Below are 24,479 nucleotides of genomic sequence, written 5' to 3'. Positions count from 1 at the left end.
CTGTACATTGCAGGTAGACGCTATAGCCATTATTTCAGCAGGTAGAAATTTTAATATAGTTCTGTTTAAAAATGCAATTTCTAGCTCAAGCTGTCCCTGTTAAGCCTCTTCAGTTGTGCAAGGCTCTGTCTGCATGTAAAAGCATTTTCACAACAGTGAAGTTGTACATCAGCCTCCCCTGATATTGGCAAGGCATCGCATCTTATCCCAGTTCAGAAAAAGACAAAAAATGTTTCTTTGTAGTCATGCAGTAAGACACAAGAGTTGTTGATGGCACCCTTATCTCAGAGCATGACGATGGACATAATCCAACAGATAACACTTTCCACTGGAAGCTAGGCCAGAGCTGAAAGCAATAACAATTTAAAAGGAGTACGTAAACAGCATGAAAAAAAATAGGGTTATACAATGTAAACTGACACGTCTTGCTTGTGCTCAGATAAGAATTGCTTCTGAAGATGAAATGGATTTGGCTCTTGTCCTTATGCCTCAGAGATTTCCTGAACAAATAAATGGTCCCTTGGCAGCCAGACAGCAGACACTGCAGGGGTAGGACTCTACCCACCCATGCACTCATGTGCAAGTGGTTTCATAAATCCTGATTGCAGAGGGTTTTGCTCATCAGCATCAGTGAAAGGTGGTGGCACCATTTTGGCTTAAGCAGGGACAGTGGTGAAAGGCAGAGAGGGATTTCCTCCTGGTCCGCCTCATGGCAGGTGTCTCCGGTGAGCACACGACGCAGCCCATGTCCACACCAAGATGGAGCGATATGGGGGCAGGTCCAGAGGGCCACAAAAACGTTGGGGCACCTCTCCTGTGAGGGGGGGTCGAAGGAGCTGGGGTTATTTAGCCTGAAGAGAACACTTCAGGGAGACCTCGTTGCAGCCTTTCGGTAAATAAAGGGGACTTGTGAGGAGGACAAAAAGTCTTCAGCAGAGCCTGCAGTGACAGGACGAGGGGCAACATTTTTAAACTAAAAGAAGGTGGATTTAGAGGGGACATCAGAAAGAAATTAGGCATTGGGATGGGCTGCCCAGGGAAGTGGTGGAGTCACCATCCCTGGAGGTCTTTAAAAGACGTTTAGATGTAGAGCTCAGCGATATGGTTTAGAGGAGGGCTGGTCAGTGTTAGGCCAGAGGTTGGGCTGGGTGATCCTGGAGGTCTCTTCCAACCCAGATGACTCCGTGATTCTGTGATGCGATGCGGGTGGTACACCCCACAGGCTGCCTGGAGGACAAGCGGCTGCCCCATCACTGGAGGCACTGAGAGTCGAGGGGCTGCCTGAGGGCACGCCGCCAGGACAGGCTGCCAGGAGGCTTCTCGGACAGCCTCGGGCAGCCCCTGAGGGGAGGCAGCGCCCGGGGCTCCGCCACCCCCGGGCAGGGCGAACGCCGAGCCCCGAACCCAGGCCGCGGCCCCGTTGCCCCGGCAGCGCCGCCCCCGGAAGCGGCGTTGGGCGGGGAGCGGAGCCCGGGGGACGGCGGCGCCGCCACCCGGCAGCGCCAGGCACCGGCACCGGCCCCGAGCCCGGCTCTGCCTCTGCCGCTGCCGCTGCCGGTGGTGGTGGAGCCGCTGCTGCTGCTGTGTGCCCTGCGCGGAGCGGCGGCCCCGGCCCCGCCGCCATGTTCAAGAACACGTTCCAGAGCGGGTTCCTCTCGGTGCTCTACAGCATCGGCAGCAAGCCGCTGCAGATCTGGGACAAGAAGGTGCGGGGCGCGGCGGGGGCGGCGGGCACGGGGCGAGCCGAGGGTGCCCCCTCCCCAGCCCTGGGTGCCCCCTCCCCATCCTCCCCGCGTCGCGTCTCCCCCCGGCCGTTCTCGGGGTGCCTGCCCTGACCCCCCCCCGGTGCCTCCCCGCTCCCAGACGCGTGTTTCGGCCTAACTGGGTTTCTGCTGGCTTAGCAAAAAGCAGAAGCCCCCCAGGGGGGCTGCCAGGAGGGATGGGGATGGGCACAGCCCACCCAGCCTGCTCCCAGGGGCAGGGAGCACGGGGCTGCTCCCATCTGCCCGTATTGGGGCTTCTGCGTGGGTGCCTCTGGTTTGGAAAGGGGTCGGCAGCTTGCACGCAGAGGGACGCCGCGTGCCTCCAGCCTGGGTGAAGCTGCAGCAGCCTGGCCTGGCCCTGCTCTGAGAAGGAGGAGGTGGTGGTGGAGACCTGCAGCAGCTTGAGCTGCCCCGAGCATGGTGGCACCACCGTGTCTGTACAGCTTGGCCCCTGGGGTTTACATAAGCAACGTCTGTTTGTCCACAAGGCCTGGCCACGCTGGCCGGAGAAGATGAATGCAGAGTTTGCGGCGCTGTTGCCAGAGCAGCACCTGTGTGTGTGTGCGTGTGTGTGTGTGCAGGCTGCTTTTTGTCACTCGCTGTGGTGCCTGCGTGCAGCCAGCCCTTAGCACTGCCTGGTTGCAGCGGCCCCGCGCCCTGTGGGCAGCAGAGCCATGCACGAGTGCTTGTCCTGCTCGGGCCTCTGTCCTGAGGGAGCACCTCTGGCTTGGGCGAGCTTCTTGCGAAGACTGCCTTGCTCGCAAAGGTGTGGAGTGAACCTTGGAGTGGGTTTCCTGACTTCTTTACCTACGGATGTCAGTGCATTCAGTCTTTCAGTTCACTTTTGCATTTAAAATGGCTCGTGGGTTTGTAACGGCTTCGTCACTGCTGTTCTAACACCCTCAGTGCGTTTACGGCAGCAAGAGGCAAAGGGTGGCCCAGGGTGGCCCTTAGGACATGATGGAGCTGAGAGAGGAGTCCTCGCAGGTCACACGTGGTGTCACATCTACACAGCTCCTCCAGAACCCCAGGTTGTGCTGCGGTTCTGTTTGTTGGGCGGTGTGAACTTCACAAGGAGGGAAGTGCCACTGGTGGTCTGGGGCTGCCACGCTGCTGAGGAAGCCTCCCCGGATTGATGCAGGACTTGCCAGGTCTGCAGCAGCGAGCAAGCAGTGTCTGGCATGGGCAGCGTGTGCTTGGTGGCAGGACGCCGTGTCTGCTGGTGTGCTGGAGGCACGTGGACAGAGCCTGTACCCGGGCTGTCCGCTGCTGGGCTGGGTGCTTTCACAGCAGGCAAGCACAGTGACTGCAACCACAGTCCGGGTTGGAGAAGTGAGCAGGCCTGAAGTGAGTACATGATCAAAAGTCGTGAGGGTTTTTCCAGTTTTTTATTCATGGGGAAATGCCGATCTGTCCAAACACATCCCAGGAATCTTACAGCTCTGGCATTTCTACTGGAGAGGGTTGTTTGGGGCTGGGGCATTGGGAAGGGTTATCTTTCCAATCTTGATGGTAATTAATACTACAAAAATGAAGATGAGCCAGCAGCGTGCCCTGGCAGCCAAAAAGGCCAGCTGTGTCCTGGGGTGCCTCGGGCACAGCACTGCTGGCTGGTGAGGGAAGGGATTGTCCTGCGCTGCTCCGCACCGCTGCGGCCTCACCTCAAGCACCGCATGCAGGTTTGGGCACCAAAATTAAAGCACAAAAAGCTATCAGAGAGCATCCAGAGGAGGGCTACAGAGAAGAGAGAGCATAGGGTGTGGAGGGTGTGACACGTGAGGAGCAGCTGAGGTGCCTTGGTTTGTTCAGCCCAGGGCAGAGCAGGCAGAGGGGAGGCCTCATGGCGGCCTGCAGCTCCCTCACAGGGAGCAGAGGGGCAGGCACTGAGCTCTGCTCTCTGGGGACAACAACAGGACCTGAAGGAACAACAGGGCCAGGCTGGGTGTGAGGGAAAGGTTCTGCACCGTGTTGGGGGTCAGACACTGGGACAGGTTCCCCAAGGAAGTGGTCGCGGTACCCAAGCATGTTGGTGTTCAAGAAGCATTTGCACAGTGCTTTAACATACAATCTGATCTGCAGACATAGGGTGTGATTTTTAGGTGGTCGTGTGTGGAGCCAGGAGTTGGCCTCCATTGAGTCTTTGGGGGCCTTTCCATCTCAGGCTAGTCTCTGATTCAAGGATCTCTGCTGTGTAAGTTGAGCGAGGCTGTTTCTTGGCTGGTGTGGATCCAGCCAGCGGCAGAAGCGTGTCCCTGCAGGGAGCGGCCTGTTGCAGTGTCTGTCTGAGGTCTACATGCGTTAGGGAGAAGAATCGCCACAAATTCCCCTTGAGCCATGGTCCCTGCAGCGTGGTGGTGCTCCGCTGGCACTTCAGCCCTCTTCTGCTGCTGCTGGGCATGCCTCCCACCCCCACATGTCCTCATGTGGTCTTTGTGTCTCTACAAAATTACCAGCAGATGGTGATTCTGTCCCCCCTCCATCCACCCAGTGAAAAACGTGGGGAATCTCAACCCTTTGTGACACGGGGAAAGCATGTCAAGCATGTCTTGTCTGGCCTTTGTAGGACACACACCACTTGCCTTGCTGGAGGCAGTAGGACATGAAAGTGTCTTCATTTGTCAAGAGACTGAAGCAGGGCACTAAGGGCCTTGCCTTGCTGTGTCATGTGGGAGTCCGTAGCGTCCCTCTGCAGGGCCAGATACAGTCCTGCCCTCCTCTCCCTTTGCCCCACAGCATATAAGCTCTGGTGAGACCTGCCAGGCCCCATCCCTCCCAGCCACCAGCGTCCTGCCCCAGGGCCCTGTGGCTGGTCCTTAGAAACACAGCGACTGCCCTGTGGGGCTCCTTCCACCAGCCTCGTCCGTACTGCTGGTAGCTGCTGGTGTGTGCTCCCTTCTCCGGCCTTCCTCTGCTGCTGAGCCTCTCCTGGAGACCCGTCTGTGAGTGAGAGGGCTTCTGTTTGCCTTTTGTGTGGAGTTCAGAGCCCTCTGTTTGTTCCCGCGGCGTCCTGCCACCCTCGTCCCTCAGCCAGCGTGTGGAGACGCGCTTGCCAGTCTCCAGGAGACCCGCTGATGCTTCTCTGCAGAGCAAAGGGGAACGGCTTGGTGGAGCTTATCAGGACCTACCAGTCCTTGTGCTGACTTTCCGTGTGTTCTGCTGGCAAATTGAGGCAGAATATCATGGCAATTTCAAATGGTGTTGGGAGGATGCATTCAATACCCATCTGAGTATCAGATGAGTGTTCTGCCAGCAGGATGCAGGTAGCCTCTGTCTGCTCCTGCCTCTTGTCTTGCTGCCTCTCCTCGCCTGCCGTGGGTGATGGTGATGGCACCAGCCATGTTTCACAGCTGCTGCTGTGGCTCCAGCCTCACACCAGCCCATCATCATCTGGTGATGGCAGCAGTTCGGGGGCAAACCTCCAGAGGTCGGCCTTGGGCCGTGCCGCTCTGGTTTGCTTTCCTCTGGCCTTCGTTACCTTGGCTGAGTGTGGCTAGGAGCAATGAGAGCTGTAGGGGATTCTTATGTTAAGAGACAATGAATTGTCTGGAGCTGCTGCTCCCTTTAAGCCCTGAGAGGTTTGGGATACACATCTGTGAAATGAGCTTTTTCAGCTTGTCCTTAGCACATAACTTCCTGGTTATCCCAATTCAGAGGAAATTTGAAGGAGTTTTCTATTCTAAGAAGGCTACTTCCCTTTCTACCAGCTCCAAAAATCCACCTTTGTAGACTGAAGGCAGCTAGAAAGTAGTAGCGGAGTAGAGACATGGAGCGTTGTGTGTATCTTTCTAAAAGTTCTGAAATTAGACCTTTTTACCTCACTGTGAGGTAGAGGAAAGCCCCTCGGGATGGGGGCTATTGCAGAGCCACTGCTGGGAGTATCTCCTCTCTTTTCTGTTTCTTTTCATCCTCTTTCTGGCCGTGCTGAGGAAGACGAGTCACTTCTTTTCCTTGTCTCTGTAATCTGGGGAAGGGAAGCCTTCTGCAGGCTAAGGAAGGTGACCTGGTGGCAGACAGGAGCACTGCTGAGTAATCGGATTAAGCATGTTCAGCTGTTCTCTGTTTGTGTCCTGTCCAGAGAAGTCCAAGCTCGAACCCTCTTGTGCACGGAGCCATCGGCTGCCCCTGGTGCCAGCCGTCCTGCACAGCCTTTGTTCCATGGTGCTGTGTCGTGCCATGGGCAGGGTTATTTCCTGGTGTTCAGTCAGCGTGCTACACCCCTCTGGGTTACAGGGCTTAATTTCCTTTATGCTAGTTACTGCTTATAGAGACAGGTACATGGGGCTTCTGCTGGGCTGGTGATTTAGGGGGGAAAAAAAAAAGTTGCTGGTTCAGGTAAGGGGGAGAGTGGAAAAAGGCGTGGAGGCCAGATCTTGTGTGGTCATTTTTCCAGAACAGAGTTATAAACCCCCAGGTGCTGCATTTGATGCAGAGGTTTTGATACAGTTGACCTGTGAGGATCCTCTCTCTGAGCTTAATGCTTTCTGGAAGCTTGGAGCAGGGTTACGAGCAGTCTGGCTGGCCAAGCTGCACTTAGTGGCAGGGGTGGGTGACCCAGGCTGAGGTTTTCTGAAACCACTTAGTGGTTGCTGTGAGCCAGGCAGGGAGGTGGGCTGTTTCAGCGCTCCTCTTTCTTCCAGCAGCGTGTGCGACATCCCCCAGGTAGGTCCCTATGAGGAAATGAACTTGGAAGGTAAATGGCCAAGCTTGTAAATCATTCTGTGGCTCCTGACTGGAGCCATCCCATTAAGAGTTTAATGTGTCCCGGACGTTAGCGGTGATAGGTGCTGAAGGAATTAATTTGTGAAATTGGAAGGAGATGCAATTTGCTGATCGAGCACTGAGGAAGGCTTAATTAGCAAAAGTGCCTTTTAAATTGAGATTAAATTGATGGGAAGAGAGCTGCTTCGTTAAGGAAATAAATCCTCAGACCCTGGGATTCAGTGATCTTGCTTGTGAAGAAAAATGTGTGTTGGCTCCTGGTCCCTGCCTGGCCTTCCTGAGCTCCGTGGGGAGCTGGCTGTGCCCCTCAGCAGAGCAGAGAGTGGCTCTGTGCTTGTGTGCTCGGTGTTTGTGAAGAGCTTGAAGCAGTCCCACGCCTGGTCCTGCATTTCCACAGGGACAGCCAGCTGTGCCCAGCAACAGGCTGGGGCCCTGTGGTGGCTGCTGGGCGCTCCCTTTGCTTGCCTGTGTGCTGCTGCCCATGCTTGCTTTCACCCCTTATCGCCCTGTGGATTGCTCTTGCTCTGACGTTGTTCCTTTTGTTTGTTTGGGCGGTTTACATGAGGCTTGAGTCACTTGTGCTCGCTGTAGCGTGGGTGTACAAATTCATGTCTTGCACTCAGTCTTTGTGCAGCCACAGACCCTGCCTTGGAGGCCTGGCACTCTGGGGGGGTGATCAAATCTTGGAAACAGAGATGTCCAGGGCAGCAGGAGCCAAGAGAATATAGAGGGGTCTTCCCAGGGCCTTTTTTCCCTTGTCCATGTGTCTCTTGATTTCCCTCTTGAATGATGCCTGACCCGCTTCTCTTTCAGGTGCGCAACGGCCATATCAAACGAATCACCGATAATGACATCCAGTCACTGGTGCTGGAGATTGAAGGAACTAATGTCAGGTAGGAGAGGGCTGCTTCTGCCCTAGCGTGCCCTGGGGGCTTGGTCCTGGAGCTGAGTGAAAGATGTCGGTGCCCCGCAGACATTTCTCCAGGTTCTGCCGTGGTCTCTTTGTCCATAAACTGAAGGAAATGATCTGGGGTCAGATCGCTGCTGCCTCTCTGGCAGTTTGCTATGCCTCTGAGAATCACGGAGGGTGAGGCTGACAGGGACCTCTGGAGGTCATCTGGTCCAAGCCCCTGATCCCAACACCGTGTCAGATGGATTATGAAGACCTCCAAGGAGGGAGACTCAACAACCTCTCTGGGCAACCTGTGCCAGTGCTCCATCACCTGCACAGCACAAAAATGCTTGCTGAAGTTCAGAAGGAACCTCCTGTGCTCCAGTTTGTCCCCATTGCTTCTTGTCCTGGCACTGGGCACCACTGGAAATAGCCTGGCTCTGTCCTCTCTGCACCCTCCCTTCAGGTATTTACAGATGCTGATGAGATCCCCCCGAGCCTCCTCTTCTCCAGGCTGAGCAGACCCAGCTGTCAGCCTTTTCTTTTAGGAGAGGTGCAATGCAACGACCTCTTCCTGGATATACTGGTGGAATTCCCTGTCATCCTCAGTGGGACTGAAGGGAGAGTCCTTTTATTTTTCCATCACGTGGGAAAAAAGTGATGCATTTGTTACCTGGCTCCCCCTCAGTACCAGATACAGAGAAGGCAGCCCTCTGCCTTCTGTATCGTTACTGCCAGAGGCCTGCCCTGCTGCTCTGCACGTGTGACAGCCACCCCTGACAGCAGAAAGGAGGGTCACGGGGAGATTTATAGGGCAGATGTCGCTTCGCTTAGCCACCTTGTCCCCACCAAGTGGAGAGGAGGACACGGGCTCCTCCGTCAGCGGGCTCCGTGTGGCCGCAGCCCGGGGCCTTTTTGGAGCAGGGTGCTCCTTATAAGGGAGCAGAGCCCATCTCCTGCAGGCTGCGCTGCTCTTCCTCCCGGGCTGTGTTGATACAGAACTTGCCAGGCATGACGTCTGCTTGGAGGGCTTGTGACCTCCGTCCTCCCGGCTATATACAGCGCGCAGGGCTCCTGCTGTGCTCTGGGGAGCTCTACCTGCTCGGGTGAGGAGGCTGTGTTAAGAAACAGTGCTGACATTGCTGTGAAATGAGGGAGGTGAAGCCATTCGAGGAGGTGTTTCCTGCCCTGGGTGGGAAAAGCAGGGTTTGAAATGCCATCTTTGGGCCTTTTGGCCTGTTCTCCCTGCAGCTTACCTCTGAAACTCTCCCTCCTGTTACAGAAAGCCCCGATCGTTGCTAAGATCTTAAGGTCACAGCTCTCTCTTCCTGCCTGCCCTCCAAGATTGTGTTAGGTCAAGTGAAAGTCTTGGGGCTGTGTGCTTTGTGCCTTGTGAGATCCTAAAGCATTTTTCTGTCCCCCTTAGTACCACATACATCACATGCCCTGCTGATCCCAAGAAGACCCTGGGCATCAAACTACCTTTCCTTGTGATGATCATCAAGAACCTGAAGAAATACTTCACTTTTGAAGTGCAGGTGAGGAGGGCAGAGTGGGGAGGCCCATCAGGGACTAGGGAGAAAGCTGCTAGGGGGCCTGCACTGTTACTGGGACTTTGACCTTAGCCACACGTGGTCCCCAAAGCCGTGCTATCACGGCTGTACTGGGTCTTCTGCGAGCAGTCACAAGCTCACCTTGTCAAGCTCATCAGTCAGCTTACAAGTGTGACATAGCAGCTATTCCCGAAAGTGGGTCTGTTTGCTGTTAAAAATACTTGTGCTGCAAAATGAGGAAGTGAGAGAAGGAGAGCCCCATCTCAGAGACAAGGGGAGCCTGAATCTAGAGCAGGTGCTGTCTCGGGAGCTGGAGGCCTCTGCCACCAGGCTCAGCAGCCTTTCTTCGTTGCCCCAGGTGCTGGATGACAAGAACGTACGCCGGCGTTTCCGGGCAAGCAACTACCAGAGCACAACTCGGGTGAAGCCCTTCATCTGCACCATGCCCATGCGGCTGGATGACGGCTGGAACCAAATCCAGTTCAACCTCTCGGACTTCACACGCCGGGCCTATGGGACAAATTACATTGAGACCCTCAGAGTTCAGGTAAGCAGCAGAAATGTCCTACCCACAGGAGCCAACCTGACAGCCTTCTTGCTGGCTGGGACAGCCTTGCTGGAGATTGGGAATCCAGGCTTAGCCCCAGCTGGTTCCTCTGCCAGTCCAGCTCTTTGCAGAGCTGGGAGAGCAAAGGCCTGACTGAGATTGTGGAGGTCTTGATGGTGCCTCATGTCACCAGGCTAGACAGGGATGAAGGAATCCATTTCCATCTTGTTTCTCTTGCTGGCTGTCAAGAGTCACAGCCCGCCTCAAACTCTCTGCAGCGTGCCATATATCCTGGATGGATGCTAGCTTGGAATTAGCTGTGTGCTGTTGTACTGTCCAAATGTACTGTGTCCAGTGGCATGTGTTATTTTGAGCATGCCTGTTCCTTAGTATGATGGGGGAGACTGCAGCGGTTCCTTGTGGGGTTACCCTGCGACCAGCAAACAGCCTGCCTGGGAAATGTCTGGCTTCCCACATACCCACGAGGGAGACTGGAGTGACTGCAGCTGGTAGTGGAGGCAGCACAGACCGGACGGTCCCATTCATGACCTCAGCTTGGCCCTAGAGAGGGAGTGTTAAAAATGCAGCAGGTTGAGAGTTGTCTTCCTGGCTATTGCTGATACTTGTGGAGAAGCAGAGATGGGTTTGCAGCAAAGAACTCTTTGCTGTGAAGCAGCTAAGACAGATCTCGATTGGTAGAGATACTGGAGGTTGGTCATGCTTCTCTCCAGTGACTCAGGCTGTCTCAAGAGCAGCTAACGCAAAGCAGAGGGCATGGGCCAATGTTTTTTCTATTATGTTCTGCTAGATTCAGAGTCGGTGAGGCCTCCTGAGAAGGCTTAGGCCAGGACACTTACAGTGAGTAGCCAAAATAGGTCTCCTTCCTTGCAAAACAAGGCAGGATGTTGGCTGCCTGGTTAGTTTTTGGTCCCCATAACAGTAAGAAGAGCTGGCATGCTGTGGCATGGTGTCCCCATACCTGTAGTGTGGGGAAGAGCGGAGCTGCTAGGGGGAAAGTACTGGGGGTGCTGGGCAGGAGAGACAGAGCATCTAGCAGCAATGGGCAAGCTGGAAGGACTTAGCGGGGGTGCAGGCTGCTGAGCCAAGCAATCGACACTGCTGCACGACTGCAGAGCTGGATGTGGAGGAAAAAGGACTCACTCTCTTTCCTTTGACTCTCAGATACACGCCAACTGTCGCATCCGACGGGTGTACTTCTCTGACCGGCTGTACTCTGAGGATGAGCTGCCAGCTGAGTTCAAGCTGTATCTGCCTGTCCAGAACAAGGCCAAGGTGAGCTAGCTATGGGCAAGGAGGGCAGCAGCAGCAGCGGGGCCAGGCTAGTGTTAATCCGTTCCCTGCTGCCTGTACAATCCAGAATTTATTCCAACAGCAGAGTTGTCACCAGTCTTGGCCTGCGGCCAAGGAGCACCCTCTTTGTTTCCAGGATGAGCAGTCTGTCTGGCGGCTTGCTGAGTGGTTTTCCTGCCAAAGCACAGGGAAGTTGTCATTCCCATGTAGGAGCGGAGAGAGCTGTGCAGCTGCTCCCCGCGTCCTTTCTGTTCGTGTTGAAGGACGCTGGGCAGAGTGGCAGCCTCCCAGCATCTCTCTTTAGCTTTCCCCCGTGACTCAGCACGGTGCCTTTGCTATTCGCAGCTCGCTGCAGCTCCGCCCTGGTCTTCCCAGGGTGGTGGGGCTGCGGGGTGGGCAGGGGACAGGCAGGCCTGTGGCTGTCCAGCAGGAGGAGATGCTGAGCGCTGCGCTCCCAGTGACAGGACAGGAGCCCTTGGTGTACTAGCAGCAGATTTGAGGCTCTGCAGAGAAGCACCTCCTTTGCCAGGGCCAGGCTGTCCCAGTGCAGATGCTTGTTTTAGCCGGGAAGATTCCTTGGCAGAATCTCAAGGATCTTGGGCGCTGATCTTAGTGGAAGATGGAGGCAGTGTTAACAGTAGGCAACACCTCTGAGGAGTCTATCACTACCTTCTGGGCTGTCCAGGGAACTCTGAGCCCTCCCAGTACAGTCTTGGTGTTACATGTATGTTTAGTGTCCTGCTAAGCATCTCCTTTCTTTTCCCTGCTCTGTCCAGCAATAACACCACGTTCAGAAGAGATGCGAGAAATATTTGGGATCAACACAAGCAGGTGGAAGAGGAGGCCCTGCTGAAGCAAAGTTTTCGATCGGCTCACCTTGTCTAGGGTAGCTTTGACTCATCTGGTATCCCTCTTCTAGACAGGACACAATTAACCATGTAACAGGTCTGGGACTATGTTGTTGGTGTTTGAGTTGCACAGAATCAGTTTTCCTAACTGTTCCTAAAGTGCTGAGCCTACACACTGCAAGCAGCATAGTACCTGACCTCACGTTGCACAAAGGTTGCTCAAAGTGGCCACAGTCCCTTCGAATAAGGGATTCAGCAGGAATTACAGGGTTAAGTGTGCCCTCTTGAAGACACCAACTTTATCTTTTCTTTCCTTGTTTTCCATCTCTTATTTTATATATGCTCTAAGTATGGATGTAATACTCGCTCTTGGAAAATTATTAAACATATGACTTTGGTTGTTTGTAAGTCTTCTCCTGGCATCTTCCTCCTCTGGTGGGTCCTTTAATTTCCATGTGCTAGCACTGTGGAAAGTGCTGAGGAGTTTCTTTAGGAACTTAAATGTTGGGATTTGTCTTTGATTGGCAGCCTCACTTTTTAAAGGTCAGCACAGATGTGGACAATGATAATCTGGAGAGAGGAAAAATGACAAGGTTTCAGTAGAAGAGACAAGATCTGCTATACACAGTAGCTTATTCCAATTCAAGAACTGGGGATAACTGACCTGTGACAAAACCTGTAGTTTTCACTTCTGGTACATGGAAATGGGTTTTTCGTTCCCTGCTTATTTGAAGCCATTTTCCCAGCAGTGACAAATTGTTCTTACCTGCTTGTTAAACGGGCACAGCTCTGATAGCTGTGTAGTTAAACAACTCAATCCTGCTCTCAGCCAGGCATTTAGCAGCTACTTATAGCAAAAGGCACACAATAGCCTTCCAACTGCCAAATTGTTCCTTTCCCTGGGGATCAAAGGGGAGGTTTAGCAAAGCAGCAGAACAGAAGTGAACAGAAGCGGAAGTCTTTTCCTGTTCTGAAGCTGCCCTTCCCTGTCTCAGACCAATTTGCCTTTGTTGTGGAAAGGCATACTGAGAGGAGGCTGCAAACCTCTACCAGTAACGGAGAAAGTCTGGGAGAATCTGGTGCCTTTCCTCCCCGGGGCCAAGCCCCAGCAGCTCCTTGGGCTGGTGGGTGCCATGGGCTGGTTCTGGTCCCTCCCTGGTTCTGGGCTGTGCAGCAAATTGGGAAAACTTCCCCGTACATCATTGTCCTGTAAAACAAAGCTGGTGTCCACGGGAGGAGAGTGTGCTGGGGGACATCTGCCTTGAATCTGCACCAGATTCTGCGTTCAATGCAGCTGGTTTAAGGGCTGGACATTGCTGACTGAGGGTACACAGCTGCTCCTTGACACGGGCTCCCCATGGGTCACCTATAATGCACTTGCCTTACATACACCTTGAAGCTGCCATGATTTGAAAGGGAAGTACTGACCCTATGCTGCCAGTCGGTGCTGAAGGCTTTATGGCGAAAATCTGTAACTTTTATAGCAGTTGGATAGCTTGGTAGTTCCAAGGAGCCACGGCAAGGAAGCCCAGGAGGGAAGGCACCATCCGTCTTGCTTTGATGTCTGTCGTGGCTGGACTTGAGCTTTGTCAAGTGGAGTCGAGCTGCACCGGGTGCCAAGGATCAGTCTGAACAAAGTCTATGGCTGGGCTTTCCTGACAGGTTTGCAAAGCTCGCCAGGCCTGCGGGAGCAGGGGAGTCAGCTGCTGAGGGAATCCATCAAGCCCTGACGAGGTAAAGCATCCTTAAAGCGTCCCTTCCCGCAGGGCCTTGCTCAGGAGCACATTTGCAGAAGTTGCTCACACGGAACGGCTGCTGCCTTTCCTAGCCCACTGGGCCCCCACCGCTGGCTGTCCCCTGTCCATGGAGGATTTGGTCCTGCTCTTGGTGCCCAACCTTAACTGCATTAACACAGGCTGGGCTCCCCGGGTCCCCGAGCTGGCTGCCTCCCTCCGCAGAGGGATGCGATGGGCCCTGCTGCCAGTTCCTGTGCGGTCTCTAGCAGCTGTTCCAGTGTGTTCACCGGAATGAACTCCTAGCCACAAGCCCTTACATCTATGTGGGCTCTGTGTATATATTTTTAATATGAAGGAGAATACTGAATCTTCCTGTTTATATGCTGTACGAGGTGGAGCATCATCAGATACTGTCCCTTTCCTGTAGGGGCAGATTGTGGTGGGTTTATAGAGTGCAGTTCAAGAATCATCCTATTTTAATCCTGCTCTCCCATTGGAACTTCAACTATCCCATTGTTCTGAAGGCAAGGAAAGTCGGGATGTTCTTTCCCCTCCACACAGGAGAAGAGGATGCCACTGGCAGACAGGCCAAAATACCACAGGAATCGCATCAGTAGTTGCTTTCTAGAGTAGATGTGCATTAGCAAAGCTCCTGTGATGAAGGGTACAGCTTTTTACTGCTTGGGTTAAGGCTCTTGACCCAGCTGGGATGCAATATCCCCCTATGTGGGAAGAGTGGATGCAGGAGGGATGCAGGTCCACAAACGGGAGCCTGCCCCGTGGATGGCTGCTGCAAGCGTGTTCTCCATGCAGAAGTGCACAGTGGGGTTTCCTGGGAAGGGTTTCTGCCCTTTGTGCTCTGTGGCCTGGGCAGAAGTCTTTGTGTCCAGCCCAGTGGAGCAGCAAGACACTGGTACAGGCTTCTGTCCCTGCTTCTGGCTCTGCCCTTGCTCTTTGTCCCCTTCCTGTTAAGGGATCCTGACATAAAGCACCAAGAGCAGGACCACAGGCAGGGAGCCCTGCTCTGGAGTGTGCTGAGGTGTGGGACAGGAACCCCCGTGGGCTGGGCTGTCTCCTTGGCTCCTTGCCTTGCAGAGGAGTAAGTCTCATTTGCTTCTGATCATGGAGGTGGTATCCAGGAATCAAGAAGATCTGGGCCAAACTCATATTCTTGCCCTTTTTGCCTTCCTTTCGGTATCTTCCTGGAAGTCTTCTGCTAAATATTGCCCTTGCTACAGAGGGATTTTACCTCCAGCATGATGCTAATCCTCTGCAGCTGTTGTCCAGTGTGGGTTGGGTGGTGCTGGAAGCAAGGGAAATATTTATCTTAAGTTTTGCCATTGGATACTGCCCAGGAAAAATGAATGGCCGTACTGGGGGCTTTTGCCACTTCTGCACGCAGTGGGAGGTGACCTTCCTGCCATGTGCAGGAGGGGACTGAGCACTTCCCCGGTGAGCTGCACCAAGCAAGATTTTATTTGGATGAGGGAGCCATAACAGCTACCCCTGGTACTGGGTGGGGAAAGCCTTGGTGTTGCTGGAGGTGAGAAGCTGATGGATGTGAAGTTGTGCTGAAACAAACCTGCGGGCTGTCTGCTTTGCTGTCACCTTGTTGCCCCCATGGTGACGTTGCTCCCTGTGAGATGAAGGCTCTGGCATTCTTCTGGCAGAGCCACCTTAGCACCACTGTGTGCCCCTGCCCAGGTAGCATCCTGAGCCACAGCCCTTCCTCACAGTGTGCTATGATCATAGCAAGTGGCTTTCCACGATTCCCTTGACTCCACAGCTCTTCCCTCCGTCCTCCTGCAGCAGCATTTCCTCTGGCCTTGAGGCAGGCTGTCAGTGCTTGGCGTGTCCTGGCCCCGGCTCTTCCTCTACGCTGAGCCCAGCTTCCTCTCTGCTTTCCGGGTCCTCTCCCTGCAGCACGCAGGGATCCCTGCCCCGGCTCTGCAGAGGAAGAGGAGGGTGGAGGCTCCTGCTGCAGAGGAGGAAGCACATCAGCCCCTGTGACAGCACTGAGCAGGCAGAAGCAAGTGCTCCCTCCCTGGGGCAGTGGGTGCTGCAAGGAGTCGCTCTGGGTGCTGCTGGCCATGCTGGGGCTCCTCATGGCCATAGAGGTGGCCCCAAGTGTGCCTGGCCCCTGGCCGGGAAGGGGAACGGGGCAGGAGGAGCCACCCTGCCCTGTGCCCTGCAGCCACAGACTCTGGTCCTGCCTGAGCCCCCAGGGCATTTCGGCAGGGGGATGTGTGTGCAGGACAGCTGAGGACAGCCTCATTGCCAGCCCTGCATCACCTCCTGCCCCTCCGCGGCACAGAGCTGTGGGGGCCCCATCCCAGAGGACGCCGAGTTGCGGGTCTTTTCCAGGTTGGGCTTCTCCAGGCTATTTTGGGAAGCTGGGACTGCCCAGTGGGGGTGTATCCTGGCAGGGCTCAGCTGAGCGGGACTCCACGCGAGCCATGGGAAGCTGCTGGGACAGGCGAGGTGCTGGGCTCCGACCGGGCCCTTGCTGGGGCTGAAGGGCATCCAGGGGTGCCCTGAGGGGCTTGTCTTATGGCTGGAGGGGCGCAGTCCCCACTGGGGGCATGCAGGGCAGAGCAGCAGCCAGCAGCGAGGAGCCTGAGCCCTGCCGAAATGCTGGAGGTTGTCTCTGGCAGGTCCCTGGCTGCTGTCAGCAAGCGTTTCCAGATGGCCCCAGGCTCCTGGCACCAGCTCCGCTGCAGCATCCGGGGAAAAGCTGGGGGTGGGAAGTGACGTCCCAGCTGGCCTACACAGGACAGCCCCGGCCCCTGTTCCCACACGGCTCCTTCCCCTCTCAGCCTGCTCCCAGGCCTCGTCCTCCCCTGCTGCCCCTGCCCCAGCAGCGAGGAGCTGCCCCTGGCTGAGGCAGGGCCACCTACAGAAGAGGACGGGCATCCTCCGCCAGCTCCGGGGCATCTCGGGGTGCCAGGTGCTGGGCTCCCCCCACACCCTGCTCCCTTACAAATCCTCAGCACCCCCGGGGGAGCACAGCTGCCGTGGGAAACACACCCGCCCTGGGAGCTGCGGCTGTGCCGACCTCCGGCGCTGTCTCGGCGGGGGCGGCAAGTCCCAGCCGCACGTCACCTTTTGGCCGGGCTCGCCCTTTTGTAGCCCCCCAGTTTGGAGCAGGCTGGGCCCACCCGTGGCTCCACAGAGCCCCCCCAGGTGCGGCACCAGCAGTGGGTCCACAGAGGGCAGTAAGAAATGCATTTGTGTTGTGGGATTTTTTTTTCCTCCTTGTGTTTCCTGGGCCAGAGCTAAATCAGGCAGCGTGGCCTCAGGGGGCTTCCCATCCCTCCCCCCACCCCCCAAATCTGGAGGAAACGAAGGTTAAAACCTAATAAAAAGGGAGCAAATCTCCAGCATGGCCTGGCAGGTGAAAATCAACAGCACAAAGCCACCTGGAAGCGTGATCCCCCCGTGTGTCAGCATTTCCTTGTCCCCCGTGGGGCCGTGTCCCCGCGTCCCCCAGCGAGCCGTGGCGGGGAGGGCCGGGGGCTGGGTGTCCCCTGCCGTGGGGCTCCCTGGTGCCAGGGCTGGCAGCGTGGGGCAGCGGGGTGGGAGCCAGCAGCCGTCCCGTCCCGTCCCGTCCTTCCCTTTTAAAGCAATTAGCGGCGCTGGGAGCTGGCTGCAGCCCGGCCCGGGCACCCTGCCAGCAGCCCCAGGCCCGGAAGCGGGGGCGCGGGCTGGGGGCTGGTGACAGGGACGGGTTTGTCTCCATCGCCGGGCCGGGGGCACAAAGGCTTCGTGTCCCCCCTGCTGCTTGTGACTGAGGGGGAAGGGGGAAGGGGAAGCTCCTTCTGGGGCTGTCGGGGGTATGGAAGAGTGGCTGGAGCCCTGGGGGAAGCGGGGTGGGAATGGTGGCTGCTCCCTGCCCCCTGTCAGAGACACCCGCACCCGTTGAGAGGGGAAACTGAGGCAGGGCAGGCTCCATGTGGCCCCATCTCACTGTGGGGTCAGGGAGGGTGCAGGACTCCTGAGAGCCAGAGGTGGGATAGGGGACATGAGTTGGGGTCTGCATCCAGGGGGCAGCCCAGCCCCTCGCTCCCGTTAGCACCGGGTCAGGCTGCCTCGGGTACGGGGCTGTGGTGTGGGTCTGACCCCACAGCCCCCCAGGGCAGCAGCTCAGCCTCCCCAGCTCCTGGCCAAGCCAGCGAGGTGCAGCCACCATGGCCATGGGCATCGCCTGCCTCAGCTCCTGCCTGCCCACGGCCGCCCTCATGAGTAACGTTTTTCCCTGGAAAACAAAATATAAATAAATAAACCCTACGCTAGGATCTAATCTCTCCCACTCCCAAGCTCATTCCTCTGATCTCCGCAGCTCCTCCAGCTTTCATCTTCCCTGAGGAGAAGCTGCCGTGTCCCGGGGAGCAGCCAGCAGGACGCGGCCGGCCCCGTTCCCACAAGAAAAGCCCCGGGCCTGCATGGGGACGGGGGAAGCACAGCACCACTGACCCGTCCCCCCCCCCCGAGCATCCCTGCAGCCCTCGGCCCCACCAGCCGGGCCCTGTTGAACAAGGCAGGCTGTGTTCCCACGGGGCCAGCCCGGCGAGGCCGCCTCGGCTGCAGAGCCCGTGAAAGGCGGCTCTGTCCTGCTGCCAGCGGCCCCCTCAGAAAAGCAGCCCCCGGGCAGCAGGGCCACAAGGGGCAGGTGCAGCCGGGGGGCACGGGGAGCCCTGGCTGGGGCTGGGGGCAATGTGGGAGCCCCCCACTTTTGGTGCAGGCTGGGGGTCCCAGCCCGCTGCTCCCCTCTCCTCCCCCTGCCCTGACACTGCCCCACAGCCCCCAGCCCAGCCCCACAGATGCCTAGGAAGGTGGCACCCTTGAGTGAGCATCTTACAGCCCCACACCTGCTGAACACCTCATAGGGAAAGCCGCTTTGACTCCTGCCCCCCATCCCTCCATCCCCATCCCCATCCCCATCACATAGCCCCCCCAGGAAGGACAGCACCATGGCTCTCCTCGCACCCAACCCATTTAATACAAGTACAAGGCACCCCTGCCCGCGGGGCCAGGGGAGGCTGGCACCCCAGGAAGGGGAGTGCACGCCCCGAGGGCTTCGTCCTGCAGCAGCAGGGACCTGGGCTGATATCCGAAGCGGGAGGAAGGGACCGAGCTGAGCCAAGGGGGTTGCGGAGGCAGCACCCCGCTCCTCACACCAGCCAAAGACCCTACGGGAAGGGAGCCCGGCCTGGCACCTGCCTTCCGTGTTGGGTTTCCCGAGCTCCGTGCTATCTTTAGGCACTGCGTCCCCCCCCCCCAGGCTGTGGAAGGGAGCGTGGCCGTGCTCAGCCCTCCCTTCCCCTCACTGCCAGGTCACAGGTCCCAGCGGCTCCACAGCCACTTGCTGCCGAGAGCTGCCCGCTGGGGGACTGGGCATGCAGTGCCGGGCACATTCCCACCTCTCCTACCACTCCCACAGGCACTGTCCACAACTCAGCAGCTGGATGCACGCTGGGGAATGCAGACCTGCCAGGGCAGAGGCACAGGGCGATGGGGGACACCCTCCTCTGGAGCAGCCTGAGCTGCTGGCAAGGGTGTCGTGAGGGAGGGGGGCACCCCACCAGCCTGCGGGACATGGGTTCCATCCAGCCCTGCTGCCCCCAGCGCCTCAGACATCCTCCAGCCCCAGACCAGGTGTGGAACCGGGTTGCGCAGACAACGGGGGGCTCAGGGACACCCCTCACCCTAGGCTGGGGCAGGTGGGGATCCCCCTTCTGGGGCTGGGGACACCAAGCAGCGGCAGTGCACGGGGGCTAGGGGGGAGTGGGACGAACCTCTGGGTATAAATAGGCTGCTGGGGAGGGGCAGGGCAGGCTCGTCGTTAGCACCATGGTGGCAGAGGGTGGGGGAAGATGGGGGTCAGACCCACTCCTGCAAGGAGCGCTTGCAGTACAAGAGCATTCGGGGCGTGCCCTTCCTCTGCATCTGCACGATGACGTAGATGAGGCCGAGGATGCAGAGCAGCAGCACCAGCAGCACCAGCACCATCACGACGCTCATGGTGCGTGTGTACTCGTCAATCTGCACCACCACGTCCACGTCCCCGCCCTGCTTGCGGCCGCCCTCGCTGTAATCCTCCTCATCCTCCTCTTCCTCCTCCTCATCCTCCTCGCCTTCGGACCGCCCACCAGGGTTCTCATCCCCATCGGGGTTGAAGGGAGGCTGGTCGACGTCAGGCCACCGGGGGTTGGGGTCTGGGACCAGCTCCACCTGGCAGCCCATGAAGTCCCGCAGGATGGATTTGGGATAGCCCGGCTCCGTTTTGAGTCGCTCGTTGTCGAACTTCCAGTACTTTGTGCCTCTGTAGAAGTACGTTGAAGCTGGGGGAAGAGAAAGAGACGGAGGTGAGGGGTGAGAGGCTGGAGTCCCCTGCCAGGCACAGCACACGGCCGCCCTGCAGGTTGCAGCGTTCGCTTCAGGATCTGCAAAACAGGGGAAACAGGGCTCCCTGCCTCTTGGAAGGGCTAGCTGGGCAGCTCCTGGGCTCCCTCCCAGCTCCCACGTGATGGAGAAGAGCAAAAAGAGCAGAGAAAGGTGGTGTCTGTTCCCATCTGACCTCTGCAGCACCCTGCTCTGCCCACACGGCCGTGCTCTCTGGCCCCCTGCTGCTAGAGGGGCCGGTAGCTGCCGAGAGAGGAGCCCGCATCCCCCCTCACCCCCTCTTCTCCTCTACTTACAGGCATCTGAGCTGAGGAAGGCACCCTTGGGCGAGGGAGGGATGCCAACCCAGACCGAGATGGGCTTGGGGTACCCGGGGTCCACCGAGCGCGTGTCCTCGTTGAAGCGCCAGTATCTGTGGGAGGCAGAGGGACCTGGTGAGCTGGCAGCGGGCACAGACACTGCCCCCATCCCACAGCTGCGGACAGCACAGGGGGCTCTGGCCCCACTTTTTCCCCCATCAGCTCAACAGACCCCCTGTAGGAAGCCATTTGCCAACAGCTCAGCCTTCCACCTCCACCCAGCCCACACCATCCCCGCTCCAGACAGGAGAACGGGGGCACGGGGCAGGGGATGACAGCGGGGGGATGACCCCAGAGCCCCGGCGAGGGCAGCACGTACCTGTCCCCACGGAAGAAGAAGGTGTGCCCCGTGGGCTCCCACCAGACCGCCGTGTCGATGCTGTCGTAGGGGATGCCCTGCCCGTAGGTGGCCAGCGGCTGCGGGTACCCAGCCTCCAGGTTGGCTTCTCGGAAGAGCCAGTACCGGTCACCTGGGTGGGAAGGAAAGGGAGAAGGGAAATGAGGCTGCAAAACGGCTGGTGCAGCGTGCATGCATCCGGACAGGGAGGGGTGTGATGCCTGTGGCCACCCCAGCCCTTGGCCAGAAGCCTTAGGGACCGGACAGCAGCTCTAGGCAGCAGTGCTTTGCACCTGCAAAGCCAGGCAGACTGCACAGGTGCTTTGGGAGGGGACCAAGAGAGCTGGGAGCACACCAGGCCACGATGTGGCAGCACACTACACCCCAGCCACGCCACTCACCTTTAAAGAAGACAAATCTGCCGTCGTGCCTCTCGTAGGCAGCGTCGATGTCCCCGGGCAGGCCCCGCCAGAAGTGCCCGATGGGCATGGGGTAGTTGTCCAGCACCCGGTTGTGCCGCACCCTCCAGAACCACCGGCCCTGTTGGGAAGCAGGGTGTCAGCAGGGCACACGGGGACAGAGCTCTGTGCTCGGGCACACGGGGCCAGGGCACCATCGTCTCATTAGGGCCTTCCAGAGACCTCCAGAGCAGATAAAGGGCAGGAAGGGGGTCCTGGCAGGTACCTTAAACACAAACATCTCCCCCCGCAGCACCGCCACCGTGTCGAAGTTCCCATCGCAGATGTCGGGGCCGTACTGGTCAGGTCGCTCTGGGCTGCCAGGTTTGGGGGGCCGCTCTGGTTTCCCTGGTGGACGAGGCCTGGGGGGTCTCTGGTCTGGCCTGCCAGGTCTTCGGGGCGTCACGGTGGGCAAGGGCTTGGTGGGCTGAGGGAGCCTATCTGCGGTACCTGGGCAGGGGAGAGGAGAGAACGCATGGAGAGCTTGCAAACCAACACTGTCAGCGCCTCCTTTCCCCCGCTCCCAGGCCAGGCACAGGTCCAAGACCATGCACCCAGCTTCCAGCTGGTGAAACACCCCTGTCCCTCTGCCCAGTCCTCGTCCCAGCTGTGTGTCCTCACCGTACAGCTGTTGGATGCCCTTGAGGTCATCCTCAGGCAGCTGGAAGTTCTCCGTGTCCATCCACTGGTAGAAGGGGGCCATGATAGCACTGGGGTTGCTGGAATGTTCCAGGCCCAGCGAGTGCCCCAGCTCGTGCACGGCCACCAGGAAAAGGTTGTTCCCTGCAGGGAAAGGCACTGTCAGCAAGGCAGCATGGGGCATCCCTGTGGCAAGGATGCTCTGCCATGGGACCAGAGCAATCTGCATCACCCCGAGGAAATGCTCTGTCTGCCCTGCCAGGCACACATCACCCAGGCACAACCAAACCCTGCCTTCTCCAACCACCTTGCCACCTCAGCCCCCTGCATCGGCTCACCAGACACATCCGTGTTCTCCAGCGTCCAGGGCTCATCCGAGTCAAAGTGCGTGTCCCCACCCATCCCCGGGCCGGGGAAATAGGCATGAGCCAAAAATCCCCCGACGCCATCGAAAGGGGAACTGTCCCCGTGGAAGCCGGAGGCAAAAAGCACCATGATGTCAGCCTCCTTCTTGCGCTTCTGACGGATGTCCTCGTACGGCACCTCCTGGAAGACGAGCGGCGTGGCCTGCTCCCACACGCGGAAGGCTTGGCGGATGGCCTCGTACGAGTGGTACCGGCCCAGCTTCTCCGTGTAGTTCTGGATGCTGGGGGCACAGAGCAGGGCCTCAGTCAGGCTCAACCCACTGCAACCCTGGCCCAAAGGGTCTGCAGCAAACCCTCAGCCCGAAAAAGCTGCCGCGTGCTGATCGCTGGGTACCTGAAGGTGAGATGGCTCTGGCTCCAGCGCCGCCCCGTGAGCGCGTACCTCTTCCGCCGCATGTTGGACTTCATCTGGACCCCAAACTGGTCTGGAACCCCGCAGCGGGGACGCTTCATCCACCTGCCAGGAGGGCATCAAGTGAGGGCTCAGCGCACCACCCGGAGAAATTACGGCCACCGCAGCCAGCAAGGGGAGCTGCAGGCGTGGCAGGGAGACATGGGTCCCATGGGAGGCAGCACCCACACCGCTGGGTGCGTATGCAGGCAGGGCGCAGGCAAGCTGAGCTTTCCATAGCCTGCAGGGGCTCACTGCCAGCAGAAGATGACAGCAGTGGCGTGAGCACAAAAAGCAGATCAGACATCTCCATCGCTCTGGGAAAGGGAACTTGTGGTCAGCCAGAGGCTGATCCCCGCTAAAGGCGCTCGGGAAGAGGTGAGCCGGAAAGCCAAGCTCCCTTCTGCAAGAGCAAGAGAGCAGCTCACGGAGGAACTCACATTTTGGTCTCCTCATCCAGGACACCAGTGACGGTGATCCCATAGAACTTCTGCATCTCCGAGAGGGCTGAGGAGAAGATCTGAGCAGAGCGCATGGTGGACATCTGCCTGCTGGACTGGGGCAGGTAGCCATACAGCCGCAGCCACGCCTGCAAGAGGAAAACAAGCATCAGGCTGGCAGGCGGGGAGGAGGAAGCCTTCCTTGTGCTGCTGTCAGCCCCAATGGGAGCTGCCCCAGAACAAAAAGCTCCTCGAGACGCCAGCCATGTGCACACCCGATGGGCCTGGACCACCAGTCCCAGGAGCACTGCTCCTGCAGCTCTGCTGTCCCCGTCTGCTGCTGCCTCCACGTGTGCTGGCCTCACCGGGGCAGCCTCACCAGTCTCTGAAGGATCACGGCTGCGCTCGGGGATGCTCTGTGGGGAGCACTGCACCCGGGCAGGATGTGAGGCTGGCAGAAAGCACAGGGCAGGGCGCGAAGGGGCAGATCTGAGGGGCCACTGGCCCTACCTGCTGCAGCACAAGGGCCACAGCACTCTCCAGATAGCTCCCTGAGGCCAGAAGGGGCCAAATCACCGCAGCGGGCGCGCTCCCGATGTGGGGCCTTGACCCCAAGCCCCGCACCATCGCTTCTGGGCCGTAGCCCAGGTGCCGCAGGGGCGAGCGGCGAGCGAGCCAGGAGCGAGCAGTGGGGAAATGGAAATGGTGCAGCTGGGCCCAGCCCTCGCCCGGGGCTGGGCAGGCGCGGGCAGGATCCCTGCTCTGCTCCTACCTCCCTGGGAGCCAGCGCTTTTGTCCCTGCGCTCAGCTCGCGGGGAGAGGCGAGGCCGCTGGCAGGACCTGCCGGGAGCCAGGGGGAGCCTCACGGGGGGCTCAGCACCCCCAGGGGCTGCAGGCAGGAGGGTGAAGACCAGGATGGGGGCAGTGCCCTGTGCTTGGGGCCGTTCCCGTGCCCCCCAGCACCGCTCACCCCCAGCACAGCAGCGGGGACAGCGAGGCGCTGGGCTCAGCGGCTGCAGGGAGCATCTCCGGATCCCCGAGCTGCCCCCGCCGCCCTTTGGGGTCACAGCGGTGCCACCCGGGGGGGAGCCACCCCAAAAGCCCAAATCCCCGAACCGCAGCACCCCACCCCGACCCCCTTTCTCCCGTTTTCCCCTGCTCACCTCGGCGTTGACCTCTCCGCCCGTGGCCGCCCCCAGCAGCACCAGCAGCACCAGCAGCAGCAGCAGCAGCAGCAGGGCCGGGAGGCTCCCGCCCGCCCCGCGGGGGGCACCACCGCCGGCCGCCATCCCGGGCCGAGCCGTGCCGAGCCGGGCCGGGCCGGGCCGAGCTGCCCGAGCTACGCCGCCCTCATGGGCCGTGCCCGGGTCGCCGCGGGGGCTGCGCGGAGCTGCATGGGCGGCGCTGCCGGGGCCGTGCGGGGCCGTGCGGGGGGCTCAGGCCGGCGGAGCGCAGCCCATGTGCCTCGGCTCGGCTCGGCTCGGCTCGGCCAGGCGCGGGGCGGTGCTGAACGGAGCGAGGCGGAGCCGGGCCGAGCCCCCCCCCCCCGCCTCCCGGCCCCCGGGCGCCCCCCGCTGCTCCTCGCCCGCGGCCCCGGACTTTGGCCCCGCGGTGGTTTCGGTGCCGGCGTTTGCCCAAGCGGGTTTCGGGCAGGCCGGC

The 24,479-nt window shown here is 58.8% G+C and overlaps 2 protein-coding genes across 3 annotated transcripts; one reads left to right on the top strand and one right to left on the bottom strand.

Moving 5' to 3' along the window:
• Positions 1 to 1,486: 1,486 nt before the first annotated feature.
• CFAP20 (cilia and flagella associated protein 20) lies at positions 1,487 to 12,041 on the top strand (the record flags this gene model as incomplete). 2 transcript variants are annotated; one of them, XM_084294877.1, is made up of 6 exons in its annotated part: positions 1,487 to 1,706; positions 7,296 to 7,375; positions 8,801 to 8,912; positions 9,286 to 9,474; positions 10,657 to 10,767; positions 11,562 to 12,041. In XM_084294877.1, exons 1-6 carry the CDS (start codon positions 1,623 to 1,625, stop codon positions 11,565 to 11,567), a joined length of 582 nt encoding a protein of 193 aa, XP_084151003.1. In that variant the 5' UTR covers positions 1,487 to 1,622. The 2 variants fall into 2 exon arrangements, with proteins under 2 accessions (XP_084151003.1, XP_084151002.1); XM_084294876.1 differs by lacking the exon at positions 11,562 to 12,041 and having other exon boundaries at positions 10,657 to 10,776.
• Positions 12,042 to 18,349: 6,308 nt separating this feature from the next.
• Positions 18,350 to 24,304, bottom strand: MMP15 (matrix metallopeptidase 15). The gene is made up of 10 exons (XM_084294633.1): positions 23,984 to 24,304; positions 22,821 to 22,969; positions 22,324 to 22,446; positions 21,903 to 22,210; positions 21,547 to 21,708; positions 21,152 to 21,375; positions 20,869 to 21,007; positions 20,450 to 20,600; positions 20,068 to 20,183; positions 18,350 to 19,710 (listed from the first exon to the last, which is right to left on the bottom strand). The coding sequence occupies exons 1-10, from the start codon at positions 24,107 to 24,109 to the stop codon at positions 19,250 to 19,252; spliced, it is 1,959 nt and encodes a 652-aa protein (XP_084150759.1). The 5' UTR covers positions 24,110 to 24,304; the 3' UTR covers positions 18,350 to 19,249.
• Positions 24,305 to 24,479: the final 175 nt, after the last annotated feature.

Source organism: Netta rufina, assembly GCF_964035555.1.
Source record: "Netta rufina genome assembly, chromosome: 13".
In the NCBI taxonomy this organism is placed as follows: Eukaryota; Metazoa; Chordata; class Aves; order Anseriformes; family Anatidae; genus Netta; species Netta rufina.
Note: the sequence above shows the minus strand (reverse complement) of the source record. Positions and strands in the feature narration are given on the sequence as shown.

What these genes read in the sequence shown, in the direction of transcription:
- MMP15 (XM_084294633.1), bottom strand. Translation starts at nt 24,109, where the DNA reads ATGGCGGCCGGCGGTGGTGCCCCCCGCGGGGCGGGCGGGAGCCTCCCG. An exon ending in GGGCATCCAACAGCTGTACG is followed by an intron (nt 21,376 to 21,546) that starts GTGAGGACACAC and finishes TCCCCTGCCCAG; the next exon opens with GTACCGCAGATAGGCTCCCT. An exon ending in CAGATTTGTCTTCTTTAAAG is followed by an intron (nt 20,601 to 20,868) that starts GTGAGTGGCGTG and finishes CTTCCCACCCAG; the next exon opens with GTGACCGGTACTGGCTCTTC.